Source organism: Crocodylus siamensis, chromosome 4 (assembly GCF_052110815.1).
Source record: "Crocodylus siamensis isolate JL-2025a chromosome 4, ASM5211081v1, whole genome shotgun sequence".
NCBI lineage: Eukaryota > Metazoa > Chordata > Crocodylia > Crocodylidae > Crocodylus > Crocodylus siamensis.
In genome coordinates, this window is record NC_143398.1 from 47,416,014 (window position 1) to 47,434,982 (window position 18,969).

At 42.8% G+C, this 18,969-nt stretch overlaps 1 protein-coding gene across 6 annotated transcripts in view; it reads right to left on the reverse strand.

Moving 5' to 3' along the window:
* The window catches only part of ST7 (suppression of tumorigenicity 7), a 215,039-nt gene that overhangs the window by 104,687 nt on the left and 91,383 nt on the right, over positions 1-18,969 (reverse strand). For 5 of the 6 annotated variants that reach the window (XM_090042229.1, XM_090042228.1, XM_090042227.1 and 2 more), the window contains exons 2-3: positions 9,972-10,054; positions 1,414-1,573 (exon numbers count right to left, since the gene is read on the reverse strand). In XM_090042229.1, the coding sequence (XP_089898355.1) occupies positions 1,414-1,573; positions 9,972-10,054 (243 nt within the window). The remainder of the gene's footprint in view (positions 1-1,413; positions 1,574-9,971; positions 10,055-18,969) is intronic. The other variant, XM_090042230.1, reaches the window with a different exon arrangement.

Here is an 18,969-nt window from a genome sequence, read left to right on the forward strand (position 1 = left end):
GAGTGAGTGAGTGTGCGCATGCATATGTGCGTGCATGCATGCACAGCTAATTCAGGCCTAGTTTCAATATGCCTTTTAGGTACCATACCAGTAGGCCTTGATCCTGGAAAAACTTAAGGCACATGCCTAATTTCACAAAGCTAGTCTAATGGTTACAGGGTGAATCTACACTTTCAATTAGTGTGGCATGATAAACTCCGGAGCAGTTCGCACCAGAGTTAAGAGCTCCTGGGCACAGTGTATACACGTGTGCCCGGGACTGCAGCAGTTTGAGCCAGGGCAAAGCAGCTCTGGGCTGGCAGCAGCCTCGGGTGGCCAATCCCAGGCTCTGAGGCATAGTGTCAGGCAGCAGAGAGGCTGGCTGGGGCACTAGAGTGCCCAAAGAGTGGTGGTTCGCCAGCAGGCAGGGGTCTGGCCCTGCTGCCTGGGTGCAATTCAGTTTACACCTGGGTCAATTTTACACACGCCTTTGGAAACAGTTATATTTCCTGCCATAAGATAGTACTGTCCCTGACAGCACTGTTTTATGGCAGTGAAAATTAGTTTCCTGCAGTCTAATAGCATTGCACATATAGACTGTGATGCTTTACACTGCAGCAAATTAATCTACTGCACAGTTAAGCCCACATGTAGATGCAACCACAGAGTGTTTAATTGATTTTAGTTCTTTTCAGAACTAGGTCCCTTAATTGGTAATGGTCTAAGACACGGGTCAGCAACATTTTTGGGCAGAGTACCAAAAACACTGGCAACCTCGACTTGTAAGATATTGGAGTGCCACGGCTGGATGGCAGGGGAGCCATGAGGGGCCCAATCCTTCTTAGGGCAGCACAGCTTTAGCCCCTTCCCCATCATACACCCTGAGGCATGCATGCCAAACAAAATACCCTCGTGTTTCACACTCTGGTACATGTGTCAGTACCCCGGTCTAAGATATTAACTTCTCCTCAGATATATGATTGATTTCACTTTCCTTTCTACTATCTGATCTCAAGATACCCAAATTTTAAATCATAAAACTGGACAGTAATAATTTCTATATTATTTCAGGCAGTTTTATCCAATTTAATGATAAAAAAAATTTAAAATGTTCTTACATGCTGTGGATCTTAATAGTACTTGTCTTGGCTACTTGTACTTGCTACTTAGCTGACTTGCTTTCTGACTGATTCACACCTCAATTTCTCAGTACACTGATTCTACATCAATAAAAGCTTACAGTAATGGTTAAGAATGAACAATTAACAACCAGAGTACTGTACTGCACTGTGTTCAGGACAGGTAGAGGTTCTATTTGATCATTTTACTATAGTAGAAATGTAATAAAAAGCTAGTACTTTTTTCCATTAGAAGAAGGGGAAGAAAAGTGACATTCACAGCTAACTTTGCGGCAGACAAAAGAAATCATCTTACCTGAAACACTTTGTCGGTTTGAATCAGAGTCCCCATTGCTTGTGTTAGAGTTGTTGGGAGAGTTATTGTCCACCCCACCCAGCAGAGGGCGCAAGTGACTCACGGAGACCTGCTCAATGAAGGATGTCCCATACTTGCGAAAATACCACCACTCAAATATCTAAAACACAAACAGACAATATAACACATTACCGGGTGCATACATTGCCTGTTCTCTCTGGAGCCTAAAGTGTGAAATTTTTATTAATGCTGTCACATCTATCTAAATTTCATTCTGCATCTCTTAACACTGATTTCCCATTCTTTACATATACATTCTTATTCATTGTTCAGCATTTTCCAGACATCATGAAAGGAAAGAAATAAAAGTAAGGATATTCTAGCATTCCTACCAATAAACACCTGACACTTCACACTAATAAAATACCTGTCTTTCACAAATCATAGACAACAAAGATAGAAAAGATTTTGATGTCATCTATTAAACAACTCTGCCCATGGACGATTGAACCCTGTATTATACTCACAGGTGGCTTGGGAGAAGAGCTGGGTGAAATGTTTCAGATCAAAAGCTTATTCATGAATAAAATGCACTCTCTGGTTGATGAAAATGTGTGTTGGATAGACCCAATAATTTCAGCTGAAAAAAAATGGTGGTAGTGGTGGTGGGGGGAGTCTTGGTGAAGGCAGAAAGCTTTTTGTTGACATTTTCAAAATGAGGTATTTGATTTTTCATTTCCAAACACTGATTCTGAACCAGCATGGCTAAATTTAATTGAAAAAAGGTGGGGGGAAAAACCTCAAAATGAAACATTTTGCTTCCAAGTCAAACAGAATTTTCACTTTAAGGAAATTCAATTTGTTTTTCATTTCACTGATAAAACTGGGGTTTTCTGTTTTGTTTTGCATCAACTCAAAATGCATTTTCCCAAACATTTCAACTCGCTTAAATTATGCACACAGTTCTACTTGGGAATTGAGCTATCCCACAACTTAAGAGAGATCAGTGTATGGACAAATATATTTTCTTCATATTTTTCATAGTGAAGGCAATGATTACATTCTAGGGCAAGAGTCCTCAAACAAGGTCTTTTAAAACTACTGGAGCTGGCCTGTGGAGCTAGGAGGCTTGTGTGGTGTTCCCCTGACAAAGCCCCCTGATACCGGCCAGGTGCTCGGTGCAACGGTGGCAGCAACATCTGGGTCCAAGTGCTGGCCCACCTCAGATCCAAGCTGGGGCATTACAACCCAGAAGCAGGAAATTATCAGGGTGGATGACTGTACCACTTCTGGTTTGGAATAGGCTCCTCCCAGAAGTGGTACAGTCATCCACCCTGGCAATCTTCAAAAAACATACTGATGCCCATCTTGCTGGGACCATTTGAACCCAACAGTCTTTCCTGCCCAAGTGCAGGGGGGCTGGACCCGATGATCTGTAAGGTCCCTCCTTCCAACCCCTAACAACTATGAAAACTTGAAATGTTGCAACTTTGATTGTAAACACTATAAATATATTCACACATTAGAAATGAGGAAATCTGAGGTTGCAGTTGTTCTGTATGAATAAGCACTTTCTTCAGTAAAGTAGCAACAGCGAATAATTTAAGGAAAGGTTTTTTCCCCCAGTATTGGCAGTCCTTTCTAATATTGATTATGCTGGAAATTGGTCTCTCTCTTTTCCTTTTATTTTGTAGTTTCTGTACTTCTGATTCCAGTCCCTGCCAATATCTGAAACCCTGTACAAAACACCAATGCCATATAAAATACCAGTTTACTACGCCTTGTGAGGACTACGTTCATCAGCATGCCAGCCCAGGGCTGCTCCAACCCGGCTCAATGTCCTGCAAAGGGGCTGGTTGGGGCTCAAGGCAATACAGTGGAGGGATGGCCAGCAGGCAGCCCCTGCACTGTAGCACCCTTGTGCCCCAGCCACCACCTGCACATGCATTTCAGTACATGTAATTACTCCACTGTGGGATAGTACTTGTCCTGGACAGTACTATCCTATAGCAGAGTTAATTAATTTACTGCGCCCTAACACAGGCTCATGTACCGTGGACCTAATTTGTCAGTTCCACAGTAAAGCACACGTAGATGCACCCACCGCATCCTAACTGTGTTATAACTAGGCTACAGCATCTCATCTATGGAAAGTCTCATATGTTAACCCGGTTACAAAATACTTGTACTTTGTGAAGTCCAACACATGCTATAAACAAGAATTAAGTTTTTAAATTGAGCTGTGGACAACTGGGTTAAAACCAAGTTTTCAGGCCTGTTTATACATGTAATATACCCAATGATCCAATTTAGGCCATAAACTTAATCCCAGGAAGTGCTAGAGGAGACAGGGCAGTGGAGGATTTAATTTGTTCATTTTAAATTATGTAAAGTAACCAACCAAACAGGAAGATGGAGGGTACAGACATGAAGAAGACTTTGTACTCTTCTGAGCTATGCAAACTAGGAAAAAAAGGATCCGCTAAAATCAACTGACTTCAGTGGAGCCACGGTTTCATAAGGCATATATGTTCTCAGAGAGACAAAACAAGAGGGGAAAAATATAATTTTACTTCAGAGCAATGCAAAATAACACTAGTATTACCCAATGCTGACCATCACAGAGTCACTGCTGTATCTAGTAATGTCATAAATATGAAGTATGTGAGGGTCCCATCAGTTGCTACTCTTCTAAAATGATGGCATTTTCCTTCATTTCATAACCTGCATTAACTGTGATTCCAGCTTCTAACAAGTAAATACAGCAAACTGATAATGAAATAAATCTGCCAAAACAGACCATATGGTGGAAAATTCCAACCCATATTAGCACAGCCCATAGGACAAAATCACAGTAATTTAGGTCTGAGAAAAGAATGTTTATTTTAGAAAGATTTTCATTTAAGACCTTATTAAGAATAGGTGTTTGAGAATTGCATGTGTTGTGCAATGTGTTGTATTAAGCTGGGGTATACTGTATTTTCTCCCTTTTAATACACCCCAAATTTAGCATGCACCCCATTTTGACAAAGTCCCAAGAAAGAAAAAAGCTTTACCTTAGATATAGGGTCTTCTGCTGGGGCTGGAGGGCTGTGTGCTAGGGTTTGGGGGCTAGTGAATTGTATACTGGGGCTGGCAAACTGCATGCTGGGGTTTGGCAGCTGAAGAAGTGGGGGTTGTGAGCCGTGTGAGGGTTGGGGGCTGTGTGCCAGCCCTGATGCCATGCAGGCACTGGGGCTGGAGCTGCATGCCAGCACCATTGGGCCATGCTGATGCTGGGGACAGAGCTTCACAGGTAGGCCCAATCCTGCCAGCTCTGGAGCCAAAGCTGCGCAGCCAGGCCTGATGCTGCTGGTACTGGAGCCAGGAACCAGACACAACCCAGCTGTGCTAGTGCCATGTGCTAGGTACACAACCCAATGCAAGGTCCCACAGTCAGCATGCTGGGTCCAATCCAGCATGAACATCTTGAGCCAGTGTTGGGTCAGACTTGGTATACTTAGTCTGTGGCCCATATGCTGGATCAGACCTGGCACACCAAATCTGGCTGTGGGGCTACCAGAGCCCAGTTGCAAAGCCCGATCTGGCATGCAGTTGGGAAGGGAGCTTTCCCGTGGGTCTGGAAATTTGGCAACAGAAAGTGGTGGGAAGAAGAAGCAGTGATGGTGTTATCTACCACGTCCCCACCCTTATCATCAATTTTCTGGACCCGGGGAAGGTTTTTTCCTCATATACAGAGCATTTACTCCAATCCAAGACAGCAGTGACAGCTCAGGCCAGGCCCTGGAGCCAGAGCTGTCATGCTGCTGCTGCAGGTACAGGGCCAGCCTGGGTCTGAAGCAAACACATGCTCTGTGCCCCAGGCTGGAACAGGGATGGAGCCTATCAGACCCAAAGCAAGGGTAAGCATGGGGGAAGGGGGAAAGGGACTCAGGGATAGGCAGCAGGGGGTAAAGTGTGGGGAGAAAGGGGCAGGGATCAAGCCCCACTGCCAACCCCTCCCACTGCCCTCCACTGCCTGTCCCCTCATTGCCTCCCTGATCATCTGCCCCCCACCACTTCCCCATTTGCCCACCTCCCTTACCACCTACCCACCCACCCTTCTGCCCTCCTACTGCTTCCCCCCCACTGCATGACCTCCTGCCATGGCTTTCCTGCTGCAGCAGTGGACAGGTGACTTTAAGGTGACTCTCCAACAATTCAATTCTACATATATAACACATTTATGAAATTTCTATGTCTAGAATCTAATTACTGGGGGAGAGGCGCATTTTAAATTTAGGGCTGTCTTGGATTTGCATAAATATAATACTGTGCACCCTCATTTTCCCCCGCTGATTTTGAGGAAAGATAATGATATATGTACAAAAATATGGTGGTTTAGATAACTTAGCATGCTGGTGTGCCATCAGTTTGTAAAATGAACAGGCTAGTGGGTGTCTTACTAATGTTACCTGACCAGAACTTCCCCCTGCTACTTCTGCTGAAACACTAGGAATGTCTGCATCATAAACCTACCTGCCAAGCATGTACCATCAAACATGCCGCGCTGTTCTGTACAGGCTACTTACTGAACCAGAAACAGCACAGCCATATGCATGGGATGCTACAAGCGACTAATTTGTCTGATCAAATCAAAAGCAACTCTCACCACAACTATCCTCTACTGAATTGCCTCTTTGCTAACCAAATCCACTGTCCCTCTCACCCCAGGCATCATTTGTAGACTTCCTGATTTTTACCTGCAACAGGCAAGGAAATTAAACAGATAGCTATCAAACAGGTACTGCTGTAGTACTGGAGAACTGGACAACAATTAAGAGCAATATTGAGGGTACACAAAGGATGCTAGTTGCTCCCAGTCTTCCCCATTACCAAGTCTTATTATCACCCCTTTGAATTTATTTCTTAAACCTTTTATCTCTTCCCTCTTCTCAGTTTTCTCCAACTTCCTCTTTGGGGCCAATCACAAGGCTAGATTCCACTACTTGGGGAAGACCTTTTCAAATTGCTAAATAACAGCACTTAAAGCTATTAGGCCTTAGGCCAGGGGTGAACACTTATTTTGATCACTTCGTTTGATCTGCAACAGCTTGCCAAAAGTCCCCAAGTAACTCTGCCCCACACTCAGCTCGTCAGATGGATTGAGGCTGCGGGTGGGCAGGCAGTGGCTTCTGGGAGTGAGACAGGTGGACGGGGCTAGGTCCAGGGCTGGGATCACAGGGCTATGACAGCATGGGGCCGGGGCCCAGGGCAGAGCTGTGATCCAATCCCTGCGTGCCTGTGGCTCCACAGGCAGGGGGGTGCAGGGGGCAGATCACAGCTCTTCCATGGGCCCCAGCCCCGGGCTGTCACTACCCAGTGATCCCAGCAACTCCATGGAGACCTACCTGGGACCCACATGGGCAGGGCATGCAGCTGGGCAGATGGGATGGGGTCACAGGTGGGCAGGGAGCAGTGTCTAGGAACAGGATGGGTGGGTAGGGCCTGGGATCACAGGGTAGCGACAGTGCAGGTCTAGGGCAGAGCTGCAATCTGCTCCCTGCATGCCATGGCCCACTGAACCAGCACCAGTGCAGGCGTGTGTGGGCAGTGAATCATTGGCCCCAGCCCCGTGCTGTCACCACCCAGCTATCCTGATCATAGAATCACAGAAAATTAGAGTTGGAAGAGACCTCAGGAGGTCATCTAGTTCAACCCCCCACTCAAGGCAGGACCATCCCTAACTAAATTGTTCCAGCCAGGGCTTTGGCGGGCTGGGCCTTAAAAACCTCCAAGTATGGAGATTCCACCACTTCTCTAGCTAAGTTGTTCCAGTTCTTCACCACCCTCCTAGTGAGAAAGTTTTTCCTAATATCTACCCTAAACTTCCCTTGTTGCAATTTGAGACTATTGATCTTTGCTCTGTAATCTGCCACCACTGACATCAGTCTAGCTTCATCCTCTTTCAAACTCCTTCCAGTAGTTGAAGGCTGCTATCAAATCCCTTTTCAGTCTTCTCTTCTACAGACTAAATCAGCCCAGTTTCCTCAGCCTCTTCTCACAAGTCATGTGTCCCAGCCCCATAACCATTTTCGCTGCTCTGGGATCAGGCCCTGCCTGCCCATCCTTCTCCCGGACACCACTCCCCATCTGCCCACAGCTCCATCCATATGCCCACCCTTGCACCCTGCCCAGGCTGGTCTCTATGGAGATGCTGCCTGCCAGCTCCATCCAGCACCCCCAACAATGGGTGCAGGAAAGATGGGCCAGCGTGCCTGGGCAGTGGGGCTGAGTCCGGTAGCAGCAGCAGTGGAGGAGACTGGCAGCAACAGCTGGAAGGAGCCACCACTGCAGGGCCTGCTGAGTCTGGCTGCCACGCCACCCCAGCCCCACTGCATGCCCAAGGGCAGCGGCACCAGCCACATATGCCACACCCAGGCTGCCGTCCATGCCTGCATCAGGTGGTGCTGAGGGACCCTCAATGGGCCAGACAAAATTCCTTGGTGGGTCAGATCCAGCCCACAGGCCATATTTTGTCCATCCTTGCCTTAGACCTCAGTCTGATCTTCTCTGTAAGTTTCTAAGAGTGACAGCCTGCCCCTTAGACACTCTACTACCCAGGCCAGAGTCTCTGTTCCTGTTGTGTCTTCTGGCTGCAATCTTTCTGAGTCATTGATGGATCGCCTTCTTTCATACCATAAAGCATTGTTGTCTTTGTTCCACCACTGCCTGATTTAGAAACCTGAATCTTTTTGACACTGACCTTCCTCCTCTGCCCCAAATAACAGACCTATGTTCTTCTTGCTTCCTCCTGTTATTTTTTTTTTTTTTTTTTTTTTTTTTTTTTAACTAAACTCCAATTGGTCACAGTCCTTTTTAATCAAGCTCCCATTAGTAGCCACAGGCACAGAGATCCACTTCCATTTTGCAAGTCTCCCAGAAACCATCCCCACTCCTTTAAATTGCCCTTAGAGAAAATCCTATCAAATGTACATTTTCTAACATTGTAGACATTTAATAAAGGATTGCAGTTTGCTTTGTAATTGTATAGGATGGTTTAAAAATCCCTATAGCACTCAGCCTATTCTAATGGAAAGAATGGGGATTGATTTATACAGAATTTAGTTGGTTTTTCCTATAATAATAGGAAAAACCCTTTAATATTTCCATAAGGGAAAGATCTGTCTCTCTTCTACCATGTCCTACAGTCGTCTTCATTCTCGCTCTCTGAAGTCTGAACCACGTTGTTCACGTTCCCAAGGAACTCTTGATTTCTCTGAAGAGCTGTGCTGTGGTTTGGGACTAAAATTACACAGTTCTGAAGAATGCCCAAGGTGCAGTCATTAAGTAATTGTCTTCTGTTGCTTGTAAACATTGAAGTGAAGCAGTTCTCTGGATAGCAAAGCAGCAGCACACTTGACTTTTTTTTTTTTTTAATCTGAGCTGTACAGGCTCATCCTATGTCTCATAGGAAGAGGCTATGGAGATTTCAGGGGGTGAGAGGCTGGAATGGATGTTATATATCTAGAATTACACAACTCCTAGAGAAGGGATTAAATGATAATGCTCAGCCCTGAGTTCAAACTCACTGACAGTGAGAGGCCACTGTGAGCAGTTCATCTTACAGTAGTTCAACATTGCTATTTTATTCCAGTTTTGCTCCCACACTGAACAAAAGAGCACAGGGCTAATACTAAGTTCAGATGATGCAGGTAAAGCATTCTATAACAGCAGAGACCAAAAATGCAGTACTCAGCAAACTAGAGAAATATGTGACTTTTTTGCAAACAAAGGTAGAGATTGAATAAACATGAAACAAGGTAATAAACCTGCTCCTAGCACCAAGGTATGTAAGAAAGAGCCTGATATAATCATGATACTCCAACTCTTTTCAGTTTTTTTTTTTTTTTTTTTATGAATATGATAAACAAGGTCCAGATTCCTGTAAACAAAGGCACCACTATGGACATATACATTTATGCTGGTGTTAAAATCTATTCAAGTGCATCTTTTTTACTCTGAGAGGTTTAAAAGAACAAATACATTCCAACAGGACCCAGTAAAGGTATCAAAAGTATTATACGTAAATTCATGCTCATTTAAATCTCTTTCTTTCCAGTGCAATCATCACCACTTGGAAGCAGGACACTAAAATCAGGTTTATTACCAATACTGCACCCCTCCATTTTTTAATAGGATACCTCATCTATAGCTTTGCCTTCTGAAAAGAGCATACTAACGATCTCTAAGTCTTTTTCTCTTCCAAGAATGGTTTTATTTTTGCTGTATTTGTTCAAGGCAACACTTTACACGCAACTTGTTTGAATTATTAAAGGTTGGCTCCTTCATGCTGCGTTGTTGGGATTTTTTTTTCTTAAAAGGAAACATCAGTGAAACATTTCTTTTAGGACAAATACTAATAATTCCATGGACTGTATAAATTTGAAAGGTAGTGGGGGGAGCAATGGGGCAGGGAAAACATATCTAAATGTGGCACAAGAAGTCTTGCCAGTATTTGTTACATTATGGACAATGGAAGCAATTTGTAAATTCAAGTTAATACATCTAGTACTTACCAAAATGAGCCCAGAGATTAATGAGGATGTGCCTGTCAGGGCAACATAGAACTTGGGGGTTAATGTGTTCAAAAACATACTCACTGAAAAAGAAAGAAAGGAAAATCTTAATTAGAAGAGCAAAGACAGGTTCTCCCTTTTGGTTTCCCCAGCAAGTCTACAAATCAACAGCTTGCTTACTGCTTCTTCTTTTTATTTTTTTTTTAAAAGAATGATTTAAAAGAATGAAATTAGCAGCCTGGTAAGAGGCAGCTTAATATGCTACAGCCAGGACCTCATCTTTACAACAAAGAATAAGTTATAACCAATTATTAAGTGCTTCACTATACAAGTGGCTTTTCCCAAGCCACACCACACATCCCCATCACTGCATTTTAAAAGCTAGAAAGCCAAGAGAGTAGACCAGGGCAAACTGTATGTCATCTTTTATTGACCTTGAGTATGCTGAGGAATCCTGGAATCAATTTGGGCCACTTCAATTCCTTTTTTTTTTTTTTAATTCCTCATTTTGGAATGCAGACTTGAGAGACAACTGAACTATGAACCTCATGGTGTCAGTAGTAAGGACAGCTAAATCTCCTGTCCTTCTTGAACTAATACATTCCTGGGAGCTACTGCTTCACTATGACTGGAAATTGCTTGACAAGTCTCCAGAGCATTACCTGCCTCAATGCCAACAAGTAACTTGAGTGACTAAACAAGAGACTTTGAGCTGCTTCCCTGCAGTTTCCTTGCAGTAACCTAACAGCTTACAAAACATTAGGTTTTGTCCTATTAAACTTAAAACCTCACACTTAGGAATTTTGATTTCCAAATGTTTTATTTGCAAGCAATACATGATTGACCAAGGCGTGGTAACTTCTAGCATCAGAAACAGGGGCATATGAAATAGGACTAGATGACCTTCTGAGGTCCCTTCCAACCCTAGCTTTCTGCTTTGTGATACTGATACAGTTCATTTCACATAAATCAGCATTGTGTGTTCAATTGTGAGAGGATATTTTTAGAAAAAGAAGAAAAGCCCATCATGATAGGAGATGAGTTAAGCTAATGCGTTCACACATACTTTTTATAATGACTAACAGCCCTGAAAAAAATTCCACCTCAGAGAAAATTTCTCCATCCATGGAAGATCCATGCAAGGTTCTCTGAACTACTTCAACTCTGGACTGCCCTTTAACAGAGCAGGTGATGTACAAGAGGTCTCCCTACTTCTGTGCTTTGAAAGCAAGCTCCTTAACACAGACCCCAAATGAGCCCCTGCATTAAGGAAGCGTTGTTTGCAAGGTGTACTGTAGTCTGTCATTGCCTCCATCACAACAGTCTATACTGGTTCCTACTTTAATAATCAGATGCAAGCAGAAATGGAATTTTTATCTACTTTTTGTGTCAATACTCTCAGGTTCTTCCTTTTTGCATGTGCCCTCTTAAACTGATGGCTCCCAGTGTATAAACTTTTAAAACTCCCTCTAAAAAAATGCTGCTAGAATGACTGGAAAGAGACAAGCTAGACTGTATGGGGCAGCTTTTCAGTGAGCTGGCATAGGACAACTGATTTACAACTGCTGATTACCTGGCTTTTATCTGTGACAGGTCTTTGCTTTTACTATTCTATGTAGAAACACTGTAATCTTCAATTAAATGACTTTCACAAATATTAACCTCTGCTAATTATTCTTCAATGTGCATTAACATCCCAGGCTTCATTATTAAAGCAACTGGTTGATTATGTAAGTCCAACTAAATGCAGAAAAATCACTAAATCCTCTGAAGTCAATGGAAACCTTAAATGTCAAAGAAACCCAGATTAAGCCTTTATATAAGACTTTTTATAAGTCCATGGATACTTTCTATCAGCAACTGACTTTTAGATCATCAACAAAGAAGCATCTGCCAGTAGTCACCACTTGGTGTTATCTGAAGTATCGCAGTATCACCTATATTTAGACCTGTAAGCAAACGTATGGAGTGTGTGGTGGCTGTTCTCTAATGGCAGCTCAATAATAACTACTTTGCCCTAATTTCCTGTGCAGAGAAAAATCACACCATGTAAAAACTGTGCCTTCTTTCAGATACTCTAATGAATTACTGGTAATGTGGTTGGAAGATGCTGAAAGGCCACCAGTCCAAACCGGACCTCAGACTGATCCCCTATGAAGTATTTTTATTTGACGAAGTGGCGGGAATGAGAAGGAGGATGTTTTGGAGTGTGGGCAGATGCTTTCTTTGAAAGGGAAAATTCCAATGTAATCATAAGTGAGAGAAAACACCAATACTTCCTTCCTCCTAAATTTATAGTATTTTGATACATCTGATTATTTCTGCCCATAAAAGAGGACGAAGAGAAGGAGTGCACATGATGATACAACTGTTTAACTTTGAGTACCCACTTATAACTGTGACTCCCTAGCATTTACGAAGGGTCTTGAAGAAACACCCTCTCAGTAGTAAACATATATATTCAGCACCATTTGTCAGGTGTTCTTAAATAGCATTATTTTAATTATTGTTATATCCTGATTACTTCCATAAGCCTTTGCAAATGCCTGATTTACTTTAAGCAGACAAAATTATTTGGGTAGAGGTGATATCTTTTATTAGACCGACTAAATAAATTGAACTGTAATGTATTTGTGGGGATGATGGAACACAGTGAAATCTATATTTTGTACAAAGAATCAAGACATAAATACTGTCTAAACAAACTGAGCATGATTACTTATTAGATAACCTCCTCCCTTCTTCCCTTCTCCTCCTTGCTTATATTTTAGCTCCACTGGGATCATCCAGAATAAGGTATTGCTTCTGCCCTGCACAGCTGAATTTACTTTTCCAAAGCTGCCAATGTTGCCTTAGTAAATAAAGCATTAAAACCCATCATCAAAAGTTCTGGAAAGCATTACTAAAACACTCTAGGAGATGTGAAATCTATTCTGGGCAGTCGGATAGAAAAAGCATCCAAGCCATAATATTCATAGACTATTCAACCAAATGTTTATCAACGATCTGATGTCATTTCAATCATATTATTTTCTCTTTTTGTTGCCAAAACACACTCCCATATTCAGGTTGAATGGCACACAAAAAAGCAAGTACAGAGCTCTTTCAAGTGATGGAGTTTTAGTTTCGATCTTATTATTCAGGGCAATGTAACCAAGACTAGGTACAGACATTCAAAAAAAACCCAAGGCGCAATCTAACTTATGTGGTTTTCTGGAAGCAATGCAGTTTAGCTTGTTAGCAAACAGAACACACATTTCACCCTTTGGTGGGATGGCGGCAAATCTTAGATGGGGTTCTGCCATTTTTATACCAGTCTACGCGTGTCAAACTTCTGTTCCATTACAGGTATCGACCAGTTTTGTGTGCTGGGCTTCTGTTCTGTTATAGGTATAAGACTGGTTTCCAATCCCTTATACCAGTAAAAATGTAATGTCTATACCTGCCCTAAGTTGCTTTTTTAAATCTCTTTTCAGACTTGTGGCATTTCATTCACATGAGAAAAAAAAAATTCCAGGAAAGGATTAATAGATTATACTGGCAGTTAATATGAACATATCATTCAGCTATGTCAAATAATTTAGATAAGGCCCTCAGGACATGAACATCTAAAATGTCTGCAAAGATCCAGTCTCATATATAGTTCCATATAAAATAACATTACCATGGTGATTTTGGACGTCAGCCTGCTCTCTTGCCCAATAAAGTGCTGACACATATTAGAAGCAGCATTGCACAGAGATCAGGCAAAATATAGACTGCATCATTCTACAGCACCTCGCAGAGAATGAATAGTTCTCAGACAAAATGCTGTTTAGGTGGAGATATGGTGACTCAGAATAAACTGGAGGAACGGGAGCAATACAAGCCCAAATTAAAGGTCAGAAATCAAAACATGCAAAATACACAAGGCACATGTATTTTTGTCTCAATATGTCTATACTTTAAAGACTCTTTGTGTTCCTGCCTACGTGGAACACAGCATGAAGAATAGTCAAGTAACGAACGGTGTGACAGAAGCTTTCTAAGCATCAATGCTAAAAGCTAGTAGGCAGCAACGGCAGCTTTTAGGTGCAGTGACAGCCCTCTAAGTTGTCTACCATTAAGGGCACTTCACAATAAAGCCTAGCCTCTTTTACTACAATAAAAAGAATTGTATCACGTAAATCAGTTGTAAAGGAATGCTGTTACTTAGTTAATTTCACAGTGGCCCCATTTAAGGGTTACTTGAACTGTTGACCTGGCCCAGTCTGCAGTCTATAATTATAACAATTAGATACAACAACTGTTAATAATTTAGCTCATTCCAACCTAATAATTTTGAATAAGGTATACATGTGTTATTTCAACTAGTTTTCTCTCAAACAAAAGCTTGCAAAATCTGTATTATTCCATTTCTGAAACAATTTGAGGCAAAAAAGACCAGATACAGAATAAAATAGTTTTAAAAGACCCATTTTAGAATTAATCTTACCACATGCTTATTACCAGACTATCCCAGATTCCAATTTTCCAAAAAGTAATTTTGTATTGAAAAAGAGTATCTTCAGTTTTCAAGGGTGATATACTGTATTCGACACACACATCAATGAAGTTTATCTTTTGCTTCATGTGCACAAAAGAACTCAACCCTAGTATTGTCAGTTTGTGCCTTAACAATCACTCTCTCAAAAGGAAGTTATGATCTCATGATTTAAAATTATTGTTGCAATACAGTGTTCGCCTACTGAGGTAGGAGCAAAAAAGTTCAAGGATCCTACTTAGACATGTGAATGTACAAAATTTGTGCCAAGGAGCAGAGCTTTTGAGTTGTAAGTGAGCCATTTACCCAGATATGCTTTCAAATAGCCTCAATCTCTGTCTGTATCTTCCATCTTTAGAAAGATCATAAGCCAGTAAGAGTCTTAAGTCAATGGACGCAGACAGAAGTGCAGCTCCCCAGTCTAACCCATGGGACTTCACATAAAACACCATAAATTAGACCAACCCTCCTGATCCAAAAGATGTTAGCTGTTGGGTGGGGAGGGTGGGGGATCAAGCTCCAATCTGTAGCCAATCCAGCGAGAGAAGCTGTCTGTCTGTAGCCTCTTCCTTAAGTCCCACCCTGGTCTGCGGTCCCCCTCTTCAGATTGGGAAGGGAAGGCAAGGAAGGGAACTGTTCTGGGGTTTACTCAGCTGCACCAGAGGGGGGGTATGTGGTCAGCGAGTGGATTAGAGCCCCTCACCTCAGGGAGGGCTCCAAACCAACCGCTCCCCCCTCCCCCCCCTAACAAGGCTAGGCAAACCTGACTGGACCTCCCTCCTCTACCTGCTCCCCCTCCCATCCTGAGACAGTATCAGGAATGGGGCTGGACTGCTTTATCCCAGATGCAGGAGCAGACAGAAGTTAATGAAGGTGCTCTGCTTTGAAGCACCTTCATTTGAACCCTCATATAATGAAGGTTAATTTGTCGTGCAATCAGAGCACTCCACAGCTCTGGAGTGCTGTTTGGGTACAGCTGTAGAACACTTTCAAGGGGCCAATTGCACCACAAATGTAATTTCTGTATGTGCCTAATAAGAAAAATGAGCTCAAGTCACGATGGAATGTGCATGCTTCAGTACAGTGATCTCTTTGTCCCTCAAGTACAAGTAAAAGAGCAAGATTTGAGGCCACAACATATATTAGGTGTTATACCCAGGAAAACACCAGATCCATAATAGGTTGCACCCAGATCCATAATAGCTGTTTTACCATTAAAACTATTTAAAAATTTACTTGTGCAAAGATTTTAAGGATATTACCAAAGAAGAAAATACCTAAAAGCTGAACAGTTCAGCCATTCAGTCCAAATTAAACTGAGTGCTTCTTCCTCACATGGTAATATATGGTAACCTGCTGATAATATAAAGCTTTTTAAATGCTGTCCTGTACAGATACTAACCAACCAATGAGTTTAGAACACATCATGATTAGCAGAAACCTACTACTGTTCTCCCTTATATCCTCATGGTTCCACATTTTAATGGTTATACATATTCACCACTGAATTTCTGTAATATTTTTAGGTCTGCACTACTTTATGATTCATTTCAAAGGTATGTCAGGACAAAATTTTTTGTTGAGAAAATGCTCCTGCTTTTGGCTGAAGACTGGTATCCTGAAACAGAGTCCAATGGATGCGAGTCATTTGATTTAAATCTCCTAATGGAATGCTCAATAAAAATGTTCACTTTTAAAAAAAATTCAACAAAAAGTTAAAATTTTTCATAGGGAAAAACTAAACCAAACTAGAGGTGCACCAATATATCAGTCCATATTGTATCAGCACCGATAAAAGGAAAATTGACTTTATTGGCAATTGGCTTTTTTTGGCCAATGTGGCCGATAACATCACCGGTAAATGCTGTGTGCGTGCATGTAGCCACAGCATGCACAGGGCCAGGAAGGCAGCTGGACAGCTTGGAGAGCAGCAGCCAGCTGGTAAGTCTCTGGGGGGGAAGGACTGTGGTGGGAGCAGCTTGAGGCCCCCACAGTAAGGAAGGGAGAGGGGCTAGGGCAGGCACTGTCCAGCTGAAGCGGGGCATGGGGCAGAGCTGCAAGTGGCTTGTTGGGGGTGGGAGGGGTGGCTCTCATTGCTGCATGCACCCTCAGAGGCGGCATGGGGGACACGTCTGGATTTGTGTGGGTTGAGCACAGGCTACCCACTGTGGGCTCAGGGCCAAAGGCTGAGCTAGCCTCCTCCTGGTAGGGTGGCCGGCCTGGGTCTGTGCTGGGAGATGGGGCTATGGGGGGGGGGACTATGGCAGATTTTGTGGTGGCTGCAACTTCCCCCTATACCCTCCCCTGCCAGCACCACTGCCACCTGCCCCACCCTACCCGCCCCAAGCACAGACCCAGCCCAGCCCCCCTGGCTGGAAGAGGCGAGGGCAGCCCCAGCTCCCGCCCCATAGCAGGCAGCCTACCTCTGCCCCAAACACAAATCTGGGGGGCACACACCCTCTATACCTCCCCTGAGCAGTGAGAGCCACCACCCCCATTACCCTAGATGAGCTGCCCACAGCTCTGCCTGATGCCCCGCCCCGTCTTGGCTGGCCAATACTTGCCCTGCCTCAGCCCCACTCCCTCACCCACTGTGGGGGCCTGAATCTCCCCCCCTTATGCCCCTTCCCTCCCCCGATTTACAAACCAGAGGCTGCTCTTCAAGCTGCCAGGTTGCATATTGGCAATCAGATCAGTATTGGCTGATATGTCTGGTTAATAATCAGCCATCAGTATCAGCCAAAATAATCTTTATCAGTGTACCCCTAAACCAAACACAACCATCTTAACCATACTGTGATTCAACAATCCACTGAGCAAATGAAACAGATGTCAAATAATCCAGGAATTGGAATGGCAGTTAGCAAGCTCAAACAGTATTGAGTCTTTGATACTCTGATTCCTACTGAGGGTTTTTGCTGAATGAGAGCTGATCTGCAGTCACATTTTAATTCACTAAATGTTTGCACCCCAAAAAATAAAAACAGAACAATGATCAGTGTTGCTCCACCTTTTCCTACTAATGCTGGTTTCGTTCTAATGGCAACAGATTTTGAAATTTTACTTAAGTACTCTAGTATATGAGACAGTGTTCCACTTTGCTTGTAATTGGAGGTTTTCTTCATTAAGCACTGCAACAAGGCAACCCAGTCTGACAGTACTATCTGAATGACCAGTATATGTATTAGAGAAAAATATCTGAGCTATGGGGGCAAATTATGGTCCACTTCAATGCATTCAGCCAGTGAGAAAGTAGGGCAAGTTTCAATACCAGACTTGTCTCAGATGAGACTCCCTGATGCACTGTGCTGACGTTGCTAGTATGGTTTCTGAATAGTATAATTTGCACAAATTCTCTACTTCCTTTCAGACATATAGCTTGCTACTTTCTCTTGTAAGAGAAAGCAAGTCTATGTATGGTAAGAAAAAACCCTGATTCCCTTGGGGCACAGCTACAGAACAGTATATGAGCCAGATGAATGTAAAGCTTGCTAAGTACGCCCACACATAGCAGTCTAAATTCTGCTATAGTTAAAATGCTAGGTAAATTTATTTCATTACATATTTGACTAACTGGATGAAATGGTATTAAATACTGTAAAAAATATATATAATTTGTCAGAGAAGTACTTTTCACCCCAAAATGTATGAACAATTTGTAAATGGAGTTTCTTAGCAATTTCAACTAACCATCAGTGAAAATGGATTTATCGAGTTTGGGAGACACATGGGTTTAATATTGTTTGCTAAATGTAATGTTCCAAATACCTGGGCTATACCTTATACTGAAGCATTATAAGATTTATAAGGTTTAGCCTCTTAAGCTGTATTAAAATGAAAGCCAATTACTGAGCCTCATTATCTGAAGTCATTTAAAACCATTAATGGCTTTTCTTCCAAGTAGAGAGAGGTAGTTAGCCAGTTTAGGCTGAAGTCAGTTAGAAGGCGCAGCTGGTATGTATCTTTGTAGACTACCTAATTAAGATATAGATAGAGAGAGCACAAACTTGAATGAAAGTTGAAATGAACTTGGGTTCACAAAAGCTTGTACTTTCTGTATATATCATATTAATTAGTCTATAAGGCTAGGGACAGACATTACACATAAACTGGTTTAAGTGATCAGAAACTGGTTTAAACCTGTAACAGAACAGTCATTCAGTGCACATAAACCAGTTTGGAAATGGCTGAAACTGGTTTGAGATAAACTTTGTTGAATGTAGCATCAGACTTAACTGATGTGGCTCAAACTGGTTTATGCACCATCTGTCCCAGACCCCTTCCTGGTTTAAGTTAAACCAGGGTCCTCCAGCATTCCAGCATGGTTTCTGGGCTGGGCCAGGCTCTCTGCTCCAGCTGCAGGACTGACCCCGGGTCTCTGCTCTCTAGCTGGAGACACCACCCAGCATAGTTCCATTAAGGCAAAGTGTGCAGGGAGGGGGTTAATTCCTCCCTTCTTCCCCATCACAGCCAGGG